General features: G+C 42.2%; 1 protein-coding gene across 2 annotated transcripts in view; it reads left to right on the top strand.

Moving 5' to 3' along the window:
• LOC124721882 (heat shock 70 kDa protein 14-like) overlaps window positions 1-18128 on the top strand; it is a 261865-nt gene that overhangs the window by 130272 nt on the left and 113465 nt on the right. For both annotated transcript variants that reach the window (XM_047247031.1, XM_047247032.1), the window contains exon 5: window positions 4696-4857. In XM_047247031.1, the coding sequence (XP_047102987.1) occupies window positions 4696-4857 (162 nt within the window). The remainder of the gene's footprint in view (window positions 1-4695; window positions 4858-18128) is intronic.

Here is an 18128-nt window from a genome sequence, read left to right on the forward strand (position 1 = left end):
CATGCCTACTACAGTAGTACAAGCTAGCTCTGCAGATGACGAAGAAATTTAAGAAATGTATGACGAAATAAAAGAAATTATTCAGATAGTGAAGGGAGACGAAAATTTAATAGTCGTGGGTGACTGGAATTCGGTAGTAGGAAAAGGGAGAGAAGGAAACGTGGGGAGCAAAATAACTGATGATGGTCGAAGTAGAGAGGATATGAAATGTAGACTGGCAATGGCAAGGAAAGCATTTCTGAAGAAGAGAAATTTGTTAACATCGAGTATAGATTTAAGTGTCAGGAAGTCGTTTCTGAAAGTATTTGTGTGGAGTGTAGCCATGTAAGGAAGTGAAACATGGACGATAGATAGTTTGGACAAGAAGAGAACAGAAGCTTTCAAAATGTGGTGCTACAGAAGAATGCTTATGATTAGATGGGTAGATCACATATCTAATGAGGAGGTGTTGAATAGGATTGGGGAGAAGAGAAGTTTGTGGCACAACTTGACTAGAAGAAGGGATCGGTTGGTAGGACATGTTCTTAGGCATCAAGGGATCACCAATTTAGTATTGGAGGGCAGCGTGGAGGGTAAAAATCGTAGAGGGAGACCAAGAGATGAATACACTAAGCAGATTGACAAGGATGTATGTTGCAGTAGGTACTGGGAGATGAAGAAGCTTGCACAGGATAGAGTAGCACGGAGAGCTGCATCAAACCAGTCTCAGGACTGAAGACCACAACAACAAGAAGCAACTTCCCCACCCCACAAAGAACTCCTTGAAAAACAGCCAGCTAATCTGTATCCTGGTAAAGGAAGCCCCTGAATTGTCAAATTATTTTGTGGTACTCCAATATACCAATAATTCCAGAATCACATCTGTAAGCAGTTCACTAACTTTATCTCTAATACCTTTTATATTTTGATGAAATATGCTAATTCCTTCTCTTCTTGGAAACATGACTTCCTCTGAATATAAGCCTTTAGTTAGAGGGACTTCCTTTTAGCAGGTATACATATCAGCTGTCTTCACTCTAAAATAGGTGCAGCTTCAACATCAACTACTACAGGAATTTTTCCATGAGTGATCCTACCAACACCCACTACACTGTCGTCTATAAGCTTTGCCAGCTTCCCCTTCCCATACCTTCTGAGGTGGAGGCCATGCCTAGTGAAACATGACAGAATAAATTGTCCCTCATAGTTTGGGAATATCAGTACCAGGTTTGTTGTCAATGCTCCCTTCAATTTTTCAAATGCTGTCTAAAAGTTGACTATGGAAATTCCGCACCTTTTTTCAACAAATGATTCAATAGCTTAGCAATTTCGGCAAACTCTTCAATGAATTCCCATTATTAATTACAGAACCATAAAAATGATTGAAACTGCTATGTAGTTTGTGGTGGTAAGAAAACACATTCTGCAGAAGTTAGGCGTGCGTCAATATTCACATCTTTCTCTCATTACAGAGTGTTAACTGTGCTGGATTTAGCCTCTTAAAGAATTCCTCTGACCATTGCATGTGCTCTTCCATATCCTTAGAAAATGCAATTATGTTGTTGAGATAAAAAACAGTCTTGATTTTAATCCTCTGAGCACTCCATCGGATACTAATAGCCTCCGAGATAGCTGGCACATTCTTCAGACCAAATGGCAGCCTAAAATATTGATAGTGACTCCAAGGGACAGTAAATGTGGTCTTTGGCCGCCCTTCCAGAACCACTTCCAACAGTGATAACCACTCCTCATACACATTGTGAAGTATTTACATTGACTTAAGTTCTCTCTAATCTCCATTATATTTAGTACAGGATGTCTGTCCATCACCGCTCATGCAGCAAAATCTGTGCTTTTTTGTTCCATTCTATGATTTTTTCAGGACTATTACAATGGTAGCTGCCCATGGACTGTAACTTTGTTTCAGTATTGCCCTCAGCCAGCAGTTGATCAATAAATTCTTCCAGTATAGGTTATAGCTGCCTAGGTATCCTGTACGGCTTCTTATACACTAGAGCATTGTTAACCGTTGGTATGGTATGGCGAGTTACCAGTATTGCAGGTAATGATTGACCGGGATTGAACAGGTTGACAAATCATATTAACAAGACTTTCATTGTTGACTTATCTCTTCCCTCCAAATTGTTTTACCTTCTCGCATAATGCAATTGTGTTGATGGTCTGGTTGTGGCAAAGGTCCTCACACGACCTACCCAGATTATACTCGTCCATGATCTCCAAGTTTGCAATCTATAAGCTCAACTTATCAGAGCTAAAATCATCCACACTTTCCAAAACCATACAATCCCCATCTATTTCCTTCACATGTACCAGGCTTCAGTGCACAATATAGTGCAACATGTCCATCTTGTTATTGCATTCCAGTACCTCTGCAACACGCATCATCTGAAGGTCAGTACCCACCCACATTTGTAACACTGAAGTTTTCTGCATTGCTTTTTAACATGGTCCATATGTCCACAGCTGTAGCATTTCACCTTTGTGTGGAAAAAGAAACACACAACCCTTATCTTGTCCTCAGGCCACAATATTGATCTCTTCCACTTGCTTAGCAGCCATAATGGTGGCAGCAAAATCCTTCGGGTTTTCCATTGTCGCTCTCCTTGACATGTCTGCTGGAAGTCCTCTTAAAAACACATCTGATTCCTGTTCTCCTCTTCTTGTGGAGTAATTCTGTCTGCTTCTACTTTCTGTGTAAGCTCGTACAAGTTAGCATTGATTTTCCTAATTCTGCCTATGAATGCCTCTACCAACTCACTTCACTTTTGAGACAACCCATTAAGCTGTTCTCTAAAAAAAGCCTTGCAATATTCTGCTTGCGATAACGTGGTTAGTGGGCTTTCTTAAGCTGCTTAAATGTCTGTGCTTTATCCAGCACTTGATGGTACTGATGTATGCTGCTTGCATCACAACCAACTGTAATTTAGACACATCCAAGGATGTCTTGTCTGACCAACTGCCCAACCTAGCGGCAGCTTCCAGGTCATCACTGAACATTGAGACATCCTCGGTTGCCCTATTCAAAAAAGGAGTTGCTAGATTAGCTGTGACAGGATCCAGAGAAGGGATAGGTGAACTAACCAAAGCTTTTGCTTCCACTACATCCACTTGTTTATGCTCATTCTCGCTATTAAATGTCTCCCTCTCTTTGCAAAGCTTCATTTATCTCCTTTAGCTCGGCAAACTGCCTTGCCAAGACTTCATCCATTTCCTGGATTGTCATTGTTTCTGTTTTTGGCATTTGTGCAAACTCTTAACACACCACTCTAATGAAAGCATCAACCACAATACACACAGGCACGGTTACAAGAACAAACTACACTATTCCTTATGAAGGATAATAGCCCAGTGTTATTCAGAACACTGATGCACTTTGTGGCCATTGCTTCGTCTTGTGCTGCACACAGCTGGCACCACTCGCATGCATAGGAAGTCATTCCCAGCCAAATTACAATACTGGCACCTCACTGGTTGTAAGTAACATTCCTTATAATTACCCCCTATACAACAGAATCCCAATCCCTGAAAAGGCAGCAGGTCATAGTTATCGGGCAGTGCCATTGGCTGGTGATGACTTCATTCATTTCTGGTTGTTTGGTTTAGTTGGCTCCGGAAGTAACAGTTTAGAATCGCAGACAGTCTAGTACCGGCTGTACAGCTGTTCTACATTCTGAGGCTCTGTCTCTTTTGCATTTTATGCTAAGGAAAATTCAGTAACAGGGTGTAATTTTTCAGAACTGTAAAATGCAGATATTTGGTTATGTTATCTATGTAAACCAAAGTGTGTTTGCAGAGACTGTGGTAGATGTTATAGATCTTGATAATGATCTTAAACCTACATAGATGTGTGAAAAAATACTAATATAATTTAGGTGCAAATCCCCATGTGCTGTATGGGCATCCATTGTTCAGTGTGTTTATGGTGGTGAGGTATGTGGATGCTTCAGACTTTTATTGAGAGAGAGAGAGAGAGAGAGAGAGAGAGAGAGAGAGAGAGAGAGAGAGAGAGAGAGAGAGAGCTGTAAAAAGGGACATAATTGAAATGTAATCATCAAATGATTCTCTTAAATTTTTTCAAATTGAGTTGATATAACAAACCAAAATCTGGACTCACTTTCAAGATGAGTGAGGTTCAAATCTCCACCTGGCCATTTTAATTTAAGTTTTCTGTGATTTCCTCTTCTCACTCCAGAGAAATGCAATAATAATTTGATTCCAGTGCCATTTCCTTCACATCTCCTCATGAGCTAATGTTCTGTTCCTAATGTTCTGGGTTGACAAAATGTTAAACTTTTATATTTCTTCCTTTTTATCTGATAAAATAAAGAAACCACATACAGAAATATGTGCATGTGTTACTCAGTTGTTTCTGCTTGGACTGTATTATAATGAAATATGTTGTTTTAATGGTGACAGCATCTTTCAAGAACCTAGAGGACAGATGTCATGTGAGAAAATTTATGTATTCTTCTTGTTATTTTGTGTAATCCTTAATTTGGATGGTAGGATGTGGAATCAAACCTGTATACTCCCATATATAAATTAGTCAGTTCTTGTAAATAATTACTGGGTTTAATTTTTTGTGTTTTTTTTTATCCAGAAATTGAGTAATCGTTGTTTAGTATAACATTGTTTGTAATTATATAATTTGTATTTATAAATAATTTATGAGTAATGATTACATACCTCCTGCAGGATGTGCCTCGTTTATCGCCTGGGGGGAGCTACAATGGATGTTACAGTTGTATTGTGCTGTGCAGGAATGTACACAGTGAAAGGCCATGTGTATAAAGCAAACTTCGGAGGGGACAAGTTCACAGAAATACTTGCCAACTTCCTCGCCGAAGTATTTCACCAGTGAGTTCAATTGGTCTCTGTTATTACAAGATGTCTCTCTTCTTGACACTGTGTTATTGTAATATTGTTGATAATTACCCTATGTATGATTTGTGATCAAAAAGTAATGGAAATTTTTATTTTCCTAAAGAATCTTTGTTTATTCATAATCATCAGCCTTTTCCGCTTCAAAGTAATCCCCCTCAGATATGGCACACTTACGCCAGCACTTTTTCCAATCTTGGAAGTGCTTCTGAAATTCACTTTTCGTTATGATGTTCAGCTCCTCCAGTGATTCTGTTTTTATCTCATCAGGGGTGGCAAAACAACGTTCTCTCATTGTTCTCATCGACCTCAGGTATAGGAAAAAGTTGCATTTGGCCATGTTTGGTGAGTATGGTGGCTGAGGCGACGTAACGTTTTTGGCTTTTGCCAAAAAATCGTGATCAAGCATTGAGATGTGAATGGGAGCATTATCGTGGTGCAATTTCCACGAGTAGTTTTGCCACAGTTCTGGCAGGTTTTTTTTAGGACTGCTTCATGCAAACAGCACTTAACTTACAGGTAGTGTTCCTTATTGACTGTACAACCATAAGACAAGAACCCATGCAAGGTTGCATTTATATGGTGAAATGTATTATAATGTGAGATAATGTAATGGAGAAAAACTGTGTAGCTTTAATACAGGGTTACATAAAGTCCGGGAACACTTTCAATTATTTATTGCGTAAGAACCAAACATTGTACAGATATCATACATGTCGTCTTGAAGAGAAACCCTGTAGGTTTTTTTCCATGTATACCATGTAGTTTGGTAATTTGCCGATAGTAAGGGCTAGTCGCAAACGTGGCAGGTTTTCTGTGTGTTGGAGTTCGACAAAAACGAGTGTACTACAGCTGTTCAATGGATGCTTAGAACCAAGTATGGTAAGAAGCCACCAAGGAAGGCCATTTAGCACTGGTACAAAAAATTCATTAGGATGGGTTGCTTGTGCCCAGAAAAGAGAAGCATGTATGAGAGACTGGGAAGGCAATTTAATCAACCAAGATAGCATAACTCTTGTTACAGATCCTTACCATTTTGAAATGATGGGAAATATTAGCTCAGAAAATAACTGGATATGTAACCAAATATTTGCTAAGTAAATGTTGATAAATATAAATTTAAAGATAGAAGGAACCAGGGCATAAACAGTGGAATTACATCTTGATAGCAAAACGGACAGTGTGTGACATAAACTTGAGCCCTGTGCATGATTACCTGTAAACACTATTTCTAAGTTTTTCTTTGGTTTCCTTCACTGCTTGCTCATTGTACCAGTTGAATAACACCAAGGATAGGCTAGAGCCCTGTCTCTTTCCCTTCTCAATCACTTCTTCCCTTTCATGCCCTTCAACCCTTATAATTGCTATTAATCTTTCCTGGTGTTGGCTTCTACCAGTTTTTCCCTTTTGTAAATAATTTCAGTATTTTGCAACCATGAATTACTATACTGATATTTTGGTAATAGTCACACCTGTCAGCAACTACTTCCTTTGGAATTGGAATTATTCTTCTTGAAGTTTGAAGGTATTTGCCTGTTGTCTCATATATTTTGCACACCAGGGTGCGTAGTTTTGTCATGACTGGTTCTCAAAAGGACATCAGCAGATGTTACTGATAAAAATGTACCTCAGGGGCCTTGTTTTGGCATAGATCTTTTGGTCCTAGGTCAAATTACTCTTGCAGTATCATAGCTCCCATCTCATCTTCATCTACTTCCTTTTCCCCTTTCTATAATACTGCCTTCAACTTAATTTCCCTTGTATAGCTCATCTATATATTTCTTCCACATTTCTGCTTTCCCCCGTTTGCTTGGTACTGGTTCTCCATCTAAGCTCATGATATTCATACAGCTGCTTCTCTTTTTTTCCAAATCCCTCTTAATTTACCCGTAGGCAGTATCATTCCCTTGCAAACATTTGCTCATGTCCTGGTGGAATGTCCGCCTTATAAAAATATCGTAATCTAGTCAGTTACTTTATATTTTAAGATTAAAAAAGAAATATTTATAGATTTTTAATGAATTCTTCTACCAGATTCTGCAAATGCTTTAAAATTTTCAGTTAAACTTACCCCAAAAATTTAAATCTTAGGATTAGATGTCACTTTCCCAGTGAATGTCATACTAAATATTTTCAGGTTTAGGTCCATACTTGCACATCAGTAACTATTTAAGTAGTATGTTGTAAATAAAAATCTTGATGAAATTTCCATTTCTTAAATTATTTTTATGGCGGGCTTAAAGTAGCACTCATTGATAGCCCACATTACTGAAAGTGCGTTGATATTACTAAGAGTTTGGTAAAAGATATTTTTAGGTTCTGGACCCTACTTACATATTAGTATGTATTTAAAAAGTATGTTGTTGATGCAAGTAAAGAACAAATAATGAATATTTCTGTTTAAAAAATTTTTTTTAGGGCAACTGTCGGGAAAAATGTGTTGGTATTGCTAGAATTAAACAAATGTCTTCAAGATGATCATGAGTGAACATTACATAATATTCTGGGCCCACATTTTTGAGCAACGAAGACTTACAAAAGAAAGATGAGTTACCCTAGGACATTATTCCATATGACATTATTGAATTAAAGTATGCAAAATATGTCACCGTACTGATTTGTCTCCCCAAGGTTTACAATGATTCTAAGTGCAAATGCAGCTGAACTAAGCTGTTTTAAGAGTTCCAAAATTAAATCCCTGGAATATATTGCTAGACTTACTAAGTACAACATTCTGCAGTCTTTTGTGTAGCTATGGCATTGATTGGTTGGTTATACCATCAATCCCAACAAACTTCAATTTATCTAAGAGAATACTGCGATTCACATAATCAGATGCCTTAGATAAGTTGCAGAAAATACCAGATGGCGCTATTTTATTATTTAGTGCTCGTAAAATTTGGCAAGGGAATATGTAAATGGCATTCTCAGTAGAGCAACTCTTCTGAAACCCAAACTGTGGTTCGTTGAGGATATCAGTGCTGCTAAGGTGAGATAATATTCTAGAATACATCACTTTCTCAAACATTTTGGAAAATGGTGTCAGCAGTGAAGCTGGTCAGTAGTTACTGAACTGACATCTCTTTTTATCACCTTTCTTAAAGAGAGGTTTGATAACAGAATATTTCAGCCTCTTTGGAAAAATGAGTTATGTTAGTGATACATCACATATTTCAGATAAGACCATGCTTTTTATATTGGAACAAAACTTTATAATATTGTATTGGAAACACTATCTAAACCAGATGAGCTTTTATTTTCAAGAGTATGGATAATTTTCTGAATTTCAGAAGGAGAAGTTGGTAATACATTCATACGATTGAATTTTATGAGAGTTTCAACACACTGCTGTGATTTTCCCCTTTAACTGTTTGTCCCTATACTTTCTACCAGTTATTAAATGTACTTACTACCCGTGACTCATCATTACATCACTGCCATTTAGTTCAGTAGTGGTGATATCCTGTGCCTCATTGTCCTGTCTCTCGTTTCACTGCATTCCATAAAGCCCCAAGTCTGTTGTCAGAATTACTGATTTCTGACGTGATGTGAAGGTTTCTTGAATTTTTAATAATTTTTCTTAGTAATTTTGAGTAGTTTTGTTGTGTGCAACTACAGCTGGATCGATACTTGTTCTTGCTAATAGGTACATTTTCCTTTTCCTTGAAGATGATATTTTAATCGCTGTAGTGATCCATGGTTTTCATATGGCCATTTAATATTCTTTCTAATTAGCATATATGGAAAGGTATTTTCAAATAATTAAATGAATTTATCATGGAATAGATAAAATTTAATTTAGCATTTGGTTCAGCATAAATTTCATCTCAGGTTATCTCTTGTAAGCTGTTCTTAAAAACATCTGTTGTGGAGGCATTAATTATTCTGATTTCCACTTAAGTGTATCCATACTGTAAGGCACTAGGTAATTTATCCTAACAAACAGTGCATCATGTTCAGAGAGAGCATTTGTTACTGGGTAAACGGTATTTTTCTGGCTTTGAGCTTTAAAACCAATTAGGGTCCTACAGTCCTTATCCATCTGTGTTGGAAAGTTAATTACTGGAATCAAATTGTGTGATCCAAATAAAGTTCCCTATTTTTCCTATCAGGATCCTTTAGAAAATGTGCATTGAAGTCACCACAGACCATTAACTGCTTGCTGCTGCCTGACAGATAGCACAGTAAGGAATCCAGATCCCTTATAAATAGTTTAAAATTTCCTTGTGGGTATCTATATAATTCACAGATACACTTCTCTGTATGCTGATCACTTCAAAAACTACTTGCCTTAATGTTTTTGAACTTGTGTTCTGTCTTAATATATGTAACAAATCTTCCTTTTCATATATTATTTCTGCATGAGTAAGCTGCTGGAGTTAATGTTTTATACATAATAATAACAAGGAGCATATTAAGAGTATTAGAAAATAGTCTTGCTGCATATAATGTTAATTTATAGCAGTGCACTTTAGTAGTATCTTTACACACCTTGTGATCACATGGTTTCTTTGTCAATGAAAGTCTCTCTATTGTATAACAGATTTGTTTTCGTGACCACTCACACCATTAATCCTCACATAAATCCATATTTTATGATTTTAGTCTCATTTTCCATTTTTTAATAGCTGTACTTTATTTACATGTATCATCTTGAACATGCAAATCTGAAGTGTGCTCCAGTTTCCCCCGTTCGTGTTCTGTGAAAGCCTACACTCATCTACTTTGTCTTATTTGTTGCTGACAGCCACCTTTACCTGTGCACTCTAATATGCATAACAAGAAGTTACAAGCAGAGGATTTGAATGTAATTTTTAAAATATTAAATGTAAATCACACCATTTCACATAGTTTTACACTTCCAATTATTATCTCTCTTATTCCGTTGTCATTCTATCATTTACAAAATTCAAACGAATAAAGAAATGTGTTGATGAACTGCTATGATAAAAATGTGTCTTTGCTTACAGTATGAACGTTACAACAGCTACTAGTGATAGTTAGCGATCTAATCGACCTACCGTGTGCGGCCGATCACTACACACACTCCCCCCTGCGGGTCCAGGGATTACAATAGGCCCGAGGTATTCCTGTCTGTCCTAAGAGGTGACAAAAACGAGTCTCATACGTTTCGGCCTCTATGGGGTGGTCCCCTGTAGGGTTTGACCTCCATTTTTGAAAATTTTCCCAAAGAGTGAGCGAATTGGGGAAGGGCGCCTTACATGGTTTATCCTGTCCATTGTCTATAGAGATCTTTAGCCCACTTCCTCGCCGTTGCATTGCAGTCCAGCTCATCCTCCATCTCTTGGGCAAGGAACCTTCCTGAATGTGTTTTCCACCATGCACTGTGCAGTGTCGCTTTCTGCACCAACGATGACCATGGACTTATTTTGCACCTCATATCCAGCATGGCAGCCAGTCCGTTGTGGTGGGGCCACCATGTACCCTGTTGGTTGTAGCCCCCTGGCAAAATGGGGATGGCTCTGCTGATGCCTGCGCTGTTAACTCCCAACATATGCCAAGGATATGCCTGTCACTCTGGGGCATCAGGACTCCCGGCAATGGCCATCGTGCCAGGTGGCCTTTGCTGTGGCTGGGTGGCGCCCGTGGGGAGGGCCCCTGGTCAGAGTGGGTGGCATCGGGGCAGATGATGCGCAATGAAGTGTACCACATCATCACTTGGCGGTGATCAGCCACCAGCAGTCTCTAAGAGTTCCACGTCTCAGTACAATGCAAGAAATTCTGACCCTAAATCATTCCCCTCCCAGGCCACACCATGGGGGAACGCCAGGCTAAGGATGGCAGCGAACCTTATTCACCCTGGTACCTCGTACGTAAGAGAGCTGATGGGGACTCCTTTGTTTCGATGAAGTCACAGTTTTTTGTAGAGCATTTACAGGACAAGTTTAGGGAGGTGGAGGGCTTGTCCAAAATGCCTTCTGGGTCAGTCTTGAATTCCCACCTGTTGCTCCCGCATCGCCTACCTCGGGAGCACTGCCCCACCAACCATCGGGGACACCAGCCCCACTTCTCAGCTGGAGAAGTGTAAGTCTTCTTCAGCTCCTCTCGCCAGGAAGGGATCCCTTGGGTCACTTTCTTCCCAGCTTTCTGCTAGTGGGAAAGATGATGCTGCCAGTGGCCAAAGTGCCCAAAAGTAGCTGGTTGTAGGGTTTCACAATCATCCTGAGTCCCGGAGACTGAATTAGTGAAACCCTCTCAGCCAGAGAGACCCAAGGAGCAGAGAGGAAAGTCCAAAAAGAAGACCTCTATGACCAAGGAAATTGTGGTGGCACCCACACCACCGCTACCTACAAGGTCTGCATCTGGGGATGAGGTGGAGATGCTCGCATCTGCTGAGGACCTACAGTACTGGCCATAAAAATTGCTACACCACGAAGATGACGTGCTACAGACCCGAAATTCAACTGACAGGAAGAAGGTGCTGTGATACGCAAATGATATGCTTTTCAGAGCATTCACACAAGGTTGGCGCCGGTGGTGACACCTACAACGTGCTGACATGAGGAAAGTTTCCAACCAATTTCTCATTCACAAACAGCAGTAGACCGGCGTTGCCTGGTGAAACGTTGTTGTGATGCCTCGTGTAAGGAGGAGAAATGCGTACCATCACTTTTCCGACTTTGATAAAGGTCGGATTGTAGCCTATCGCACTTGCAGTTTAGCATATTACTACATTGCTGCTCGCGTTGGTCAAGATCCAATGACTGTTAGCAGAATATGGAATCGGTGGGTTCAGGAGTGTAATACGGAACGCCGTGCTGGATCCCAGTGGCCTCGTATCACTAGCAATCGAGAAGACAGGCATCTTATCCGCATGGCAGTAACGGATCATGCAGCCATGTCTCGATCCCTGAGTCAACGGATGGGGACGTTAGCAAGACAACAACCATCTGCATAAACAGTTCGACGACGTTTGCAGCAGCATGGACTATCAGCTCGGAGACCATGACTGCTGTTATCCTTGACGCTGCATCACAGACTGGAGCGCCTGCGAATGTGTACTCAACGACAAACCTTGGTGCACGAATCGCAAAACATCATTTTATCGAATGAATTCAGGATCTGTTTACAGCATCATGATGGTCGCATCCGTGTTTGGCGACATCACACTGAAAGCACATTGGAAGCGTGTATTCGTCATCACCATACTGGCGTATCACCCGGCGTGATGGTACGGGCTGCCATTGGTTACACGTCTCGGTCACACCTTGTTCGCATTGACGGCACTTTGAACAGTGGATGTTACATCTCAGATGTTTTACGACCCGTGGCTCTACCCTTCATTCGATCCCTGCAAAACCCTACATTTCAGCAGTATAATGCACAACCGCATGTTGCAGGTCCTGTACAGGCCTTTCTGGATACAGAAAATGTTCGACTGCTGCCCTGGCCAGCACATTCTCCAGATCTCTCATCAATTGAAAACGTCTGGTCAATGGTGGCCAAGCAACTGGCTCGTCACAATACACCAGTCACTACTCTTGATGAACTGTGGTATTGTGTTGAAGCTGCATTGGCAGCTGTACCTGTACATGCCATCCAAGCTCTGTTTGACTTAATGCCCAGGCATATCAAGGCCGTTATAACAGCCAGAGGTGATTGTTCTGGGTACTGATTTCCCAGTCTCATGATGTCATCCTTCAGTGGAATCACGGTGACTTTTTCCACCGCCTGGCTGAGCTACGGCAACTGTTAAGTTTGACACCTGCTATCTGCATTTCACTTCAGGAAACCTGGTTCCCGGCAGTGCGGATCCCATCCCTCCATGGCTATAAGGGATATTAAAGGAACTGTAGCAACTATAATAGTGTGTCAGCTGGAGTTTGCATTTATGTCCTAAACTCAGTCTGTAGTGTAACAGTGCCCCTTCAAACCCCTCTTGAAGCAGTGGCCATCAGCATAAGGGCGACACAGGAAATAACTGTCTGCAATGTATATCTTCCTCCAGATGGTGCAATACCCCTGAATGTATTAGCTGCACTGATTAATCAACTCCCTAAACCTTTCCTACTTTTTGGATATTTTAACACCCATAACCCCTTGTGGGGTGGCACCGTACTTAGTGGCCAAGGCAGTGATGTCGAAGCTTTACTGTCTCAGTTCGACCTCTTCCTCGTAAATACTGGGGCCACCACACATTTTATTGTGGCTCATGGTAGTTACTCAGCCATTGATTTATCCATTTGCAGCCCAGGACGTCTCCCATATATCCACTGGAGAGCACATGACGACCTGTGCAGTTGTGACCACTTCCCCATCTTCCTGTCACTGCCCTGGCATCAGGCCAACGGTCACTTATCGAGATGGGTTTTTAAATAAGGTGGACTGGGAAACTTTCACCTCTGCGGGCACCATTGACTCTCCCCCACAGGGTAACATGGGTGTGATGGTTGAGCAGGTGACTACAACAGTCGTTAATGCAGAGGAAAACGCAATCCCTCGCTCTTTTAGATGCCCCCTTGGTGGTTGACAGAAGTCACTGAGGCAATTAAGGAGCATCAGCGAGCTCTACAGCAGCATAAGTGGCACCCTTCCCTGGATCACCTCATAGCCTTTAAGCGGCTCCTTGTCGGCGTTCGCCAGATTATCAAATTATGGATGGAGGAGTGTTGGGAGAGATAAGTCTCATCCATTGGATGCCGTACGTCACTTTCCCAAGTCTGGACGAAGATCAGACGTCTTTTTTGTACCAGATCCCAACAGGTGTCCCTGGCATTAACATCAATGGTGTGTTGTCAACCGGCGCTAACGCGATTGCTGAGCACTATGCTTGAGGCTCTGCTTCGGCGATCTAACCCCCCCCCCCCCCCCCCTTTTGCACCCTGAAATGGTGGATGGAAAGGAAAGCCCTCTCGTTCGCTACACCCCACAGTGAACCCTATAACGCCCCATTTACATAGTGGGAGCTCCTCAGTGCCCTTGCACATTGCCCTGACACAGCTCCTGGGCCAGATCAGATCCATGGTCAGATGATTAAACATCTCTCATCTGACTACAAGTGACATCTCCTTGTCATCTTCAATCGGATCAGTTGCGTCTCGTCTTTCCATCCCAGCGATGGGAGAGCACCATCATTCCGATGCTTAAACTCGGTAAAAACCCACTTGAAGTGGATAGCTATCGGACCATCAGCCTCACCAATGTTCTTTGTAAGCTCCTGGAGTGTATGGTGTGTCTGTGGTTGTGTTGGCTCCTGGAGTCACGTGGTCCACTGACTCCATGCCAGGGCGGCTTCCGCCAGGGTTGCTCTAACACTGATAATCTTGTGTCCCAAGAGTCTGCCATCTGAACAGCCTTTTCCAGATGGCAACACCTAGGTGCCGTCTTGTTTGATTTACAAAAAGCATATGACACCACCTGGCAACATCATATCCTTGCCACATTATACAAGTGTGGTCTCAGAGGCCCACTCCTGTTTTTTTTATCCAAAATTTCCTGTCACTTAATACTTTCCGTGTCTAAGTTGATGCCTCCCATAGTTCGGCCCATTTCCAGGAGAGAGGGGTCCTGCAGGGCTTCGTATTGAGTGTATCTCTATTTTTAGTGGCCATTAATGGTGTAGCAGCAGCTGTAGGGCCATCCGTCCCACTGTCTCTGTATGCAGACGACTTCTGAATTTCACACTGTTCCACCAGTATTGGTGTTGCTGAGTGGTGCCTACAGGGCGCCATCCACAAGGCGCAGTCATGGGCTCTAGCCCACGGTTTCCAGTTTTCGCCCGCAAAGTCGTGTATAATGCACTTCTGTTGGTGTTTTATTGTTCATCTGGAACCAGAACTTCACCTTAATGTCGATCCACTCACTGTAGTGGAGACATATCGATTCTTAGAACTGTTTTTTGACGCCCGATTGACTTGGCTTTCTCACCTCAGTCACCTTAAGCAGAAATGCTGGCAGCACCTCAATGCCCTTCGCTGCCTGAGCAACGCCAATTGGGGTGCAGATCGCTCTACAGAGCCCTTGTTCAATCCCGCCTTGAGTATGGGAGTCTGGTTTATGGTTCGGCTGCACCCTCAGCATTGCTTTTGCTCGACCCAGTGCACCACTGTGGCGTTTGCCTAGTGACAGACGCTGTTAGGATGAGTCTGGTGAATAGTGTCCTGGTGGAGGCCGGAGTCCCTCCTTTGCAGGTTAGGCGTGTACAGTTGCTCTCCAGTTACATTGCATACGTTTGTAGTTCTCTTGCGCATCTGAATTTCGGTCTCATTTTCCTGCCCGTGGCGGTTCATCTCCTGCATCGGCGGCCCAGGTCAGGGCTTACACTTGCAGTTCGTGTTCAAACCCTTCTGTCTGAACTTCAGTTGTTGCCTTCACCACCCACACTTGAGGTTCATTCACGAACACCTCAGTCGTGTACATCTAGGCTGCAGCTTCGATTCTCGTCACGTACCGGGGCCACGAAGTGGTTTACACCGATGGTTCGATGGCTAATGGTCATGTTGGCTTTGCCTATGGTCACGGAGGACATATAGAGCAGCATTCCTTGCGTGATGGCTGCAGTGTTTTCACTGCAGAGCTGGCGGCCATATCTCGTGCTCTTGAGCACATCCACTCATGCCCAAGTGAGTCGTTTATCCTGTGTACTGATTCCTTGAGCAGCCTACAAGCTACTGACCAGTGCTACCCTCATCATCCTTTGGTAGCGACCATCCAGGAGTCCGTCTATGCCCTGGAATGGTCCAGTCATTCAGTGGTGTTTGTCCGGACCCCAGGTAAAGTAGGAATCCCAGGCAATGAATTTGCCGACAGGTTGGCTAAACGGGCTATGCAGAAACCGCTTATGGAGATCGGCTTCTCTGAAACTGACCTGAGCTCAGTATTACGCCGCAAGGTTTTGTGGCTTTGGGAGACAGAATGGCATAACCTCAGTATGCACAGCAAGCTGCGTGCCCTTGAGGAAACTACGAATGTGTGGAAGACCTCTGTGCGTGCCTCTCACAGGGACTCTGTGTTTCTCTGTCGGCTCCGCATTGGCCATACGTGGCTGTCTCATGGTTACCTCCTCCTTCGCGATGACCCACCTCAGTGTCACTGTGGCTCACGAATGACAGTCGTCTTTCTCTTGCCGGACTGCTCACTTTCCGCCGCTCTGCAGCGGACTTTTAACCTTCCCAGCACCCTACCTTCAGTGTTGGGCAATAATGCCTCAACAGCAGCTTTAGTTTTACATTTTATTCTTGAGGGTGTGTTTTATCATTTTCTCCAAGTTTTAGCACATGTCCTTCATTCCTGTGTGTCCTCCACCCTCGTGCCTTCAGGGTGGGGGTTTTAATGTGTTGCAGAGTGGCTGGCTTTTCCTTTTTATCCTCATTGCCAGCCAGCCATGGTAACGTGCTTTTTTGATTTAAGATCTTCTACCTGTTTTTTGCGTCTTTGTGGTTTTCTTGCCCCCTTTTGTCCATTTAAGTGTGTTGACCTTCAGTCGTTGTCATTTTTCCTTTCATTCTGTTTGGTCTTGTCCCATTGTCTTACTCTCACCCTTGTGGCATTGTTTCCTTTGGAACAGTGGACCGATGACCTCATAGTTTGGTCCCTTCCTCACTCTTTTAAACCAACCAACTAGGCCACTCTTTGTGCAGTCTGTTGATTACTGGCTTGCCCAGCATTATTTGTGCCAGGTTTACTTAATTGGTACACTACATGGCTATGACAATTGAAACATGATGTCCTCCCTCTCTCTAAAAAAAAGAAGGAGAAGAAGAAGAAGAAGAAGAAAAGACCTTATAGATGTGTGCTGATAGGATGGATGACCATTGAGGCGAAATGGTCGTTAGTGGTAACCTCAGGTAAACCTGCCACACCGTAGTTTTATAACACCTACATAGACAGTCAGTGCCCTCTATCTGGGTGGACTGTACAGAACCCAAGCTGTTTGTGGGAATGCATGTGGATCCCAACTAAGACGAAAGAAATATCTCCATGTTACGGGTGGGTCATTAGCAGTCACCAAAACCCTCTGGAACTGCACCAGGAAATTGAACTTTGATCATTGTTGAAAGGCACAATCTTGTCAGAATGTCTTTGTTGTGGAGTAGAAAAACACGATACCCTCAGCTACCATAAGGCCTTGTAAGTTGTAGGGACGTCATGGACATTGACACTGCTGAACTGAAAAAGTAGTGGGGAATCGGAAGCATAACAGAAGAGAGGAATTTGATGATGTAAGTGAATGGTGAACTGTAGAGAACTGTTGCCTTCACCGTAACATTCAGTTGGCTATCCTAGAACTCATCAAGGTTTTATTTATTATACTAAAAGTAAAACTTTAGGTACCCAATCTAATGTGGTGCTACAAATGCCAATAGTGTGGTAACACCACAGGAAAGACACCTTCAAAGCCAGGACATTATGTTCAGTGCCAGACTTCTGTCTAAATTGCTCAGATAGTCAGCTGCTAGGAGCAGGCATTGCGTGGTATTTTTAGAAGAAACGAAAATTTAAAAAATTATGTTGGTCATTAAAATTTCCTGTACTGAGAAAGAAATAACATAATACCTTGCAACCTCCTCTGTTCTGCATCTACATACATACTCTGCAGGCCACCTAATGGTGCCCGACAGAGGGTAACTTGTACGAATGTTAGTCATTTTCTTTCCTGTTCCACTTGCAAACAGAGTGAGGGGAAAATGACTGTTCATATGCTACCATACGAGTCCTAATTTCTTTTACATTGTCTGTGCAGTCCATATGTGATGCTATGTTGGTGGCAGTAGAATTGTTCTGCAGTTGGCTGCAGATGCTGATTCTCTAAGTTCTCTCAGTAGTGTTTCGGGAAAAGAATGCCAGCTTTCCTCCGGGGATTACCATGTGGGTTCACGAAGTATCTCTGCAATACTTTCATGTTGATTGAACCTACTGGTAACAAATCTACCGACACGCTTTTGAATTGCTTTGATGTCTTCCTCTAATCCATCCTGATGTGGATCCCAAACACTCTAGCAGTACTCAATAATGGGTCTCACAAGTGTTCTATACACTATTGCCTGCCCCCCTCCCGTTTCCAGGGAAGAGAATGTTTTTATCACTTATATGAATGATATTCCATAACAGAATATTTGTTTGTAACCTATATAAAATCAGGTCACAGATATCAGGATATTTAGACTCAAAACTAAAGAAAATCCACTTCCGAACAACACTGTCTTCCATGCTAATGTGCAGTCAGGTGTCTGCTTATATGAACATGGTCTCCTATATAACGGACTTGTAAGAACTTTACAGTTAGT

The sequence above is a fragment of the Schistocerca piceifrons genome, chromosome X, assembly GCF_021461385.2.
Source record: "Schistocerca piceifrons isolate TAMUIC-IGC-003096 chromosome X, iqSchPice1.1, whole genome shotgun sequence".
NCBI classification, from domain to species: Eukaryota; Metazoa; Arthropoda; class Insecta; order Orthoptera; family Acrididae; genus Schistocerca; species Schistocerca piceifrons.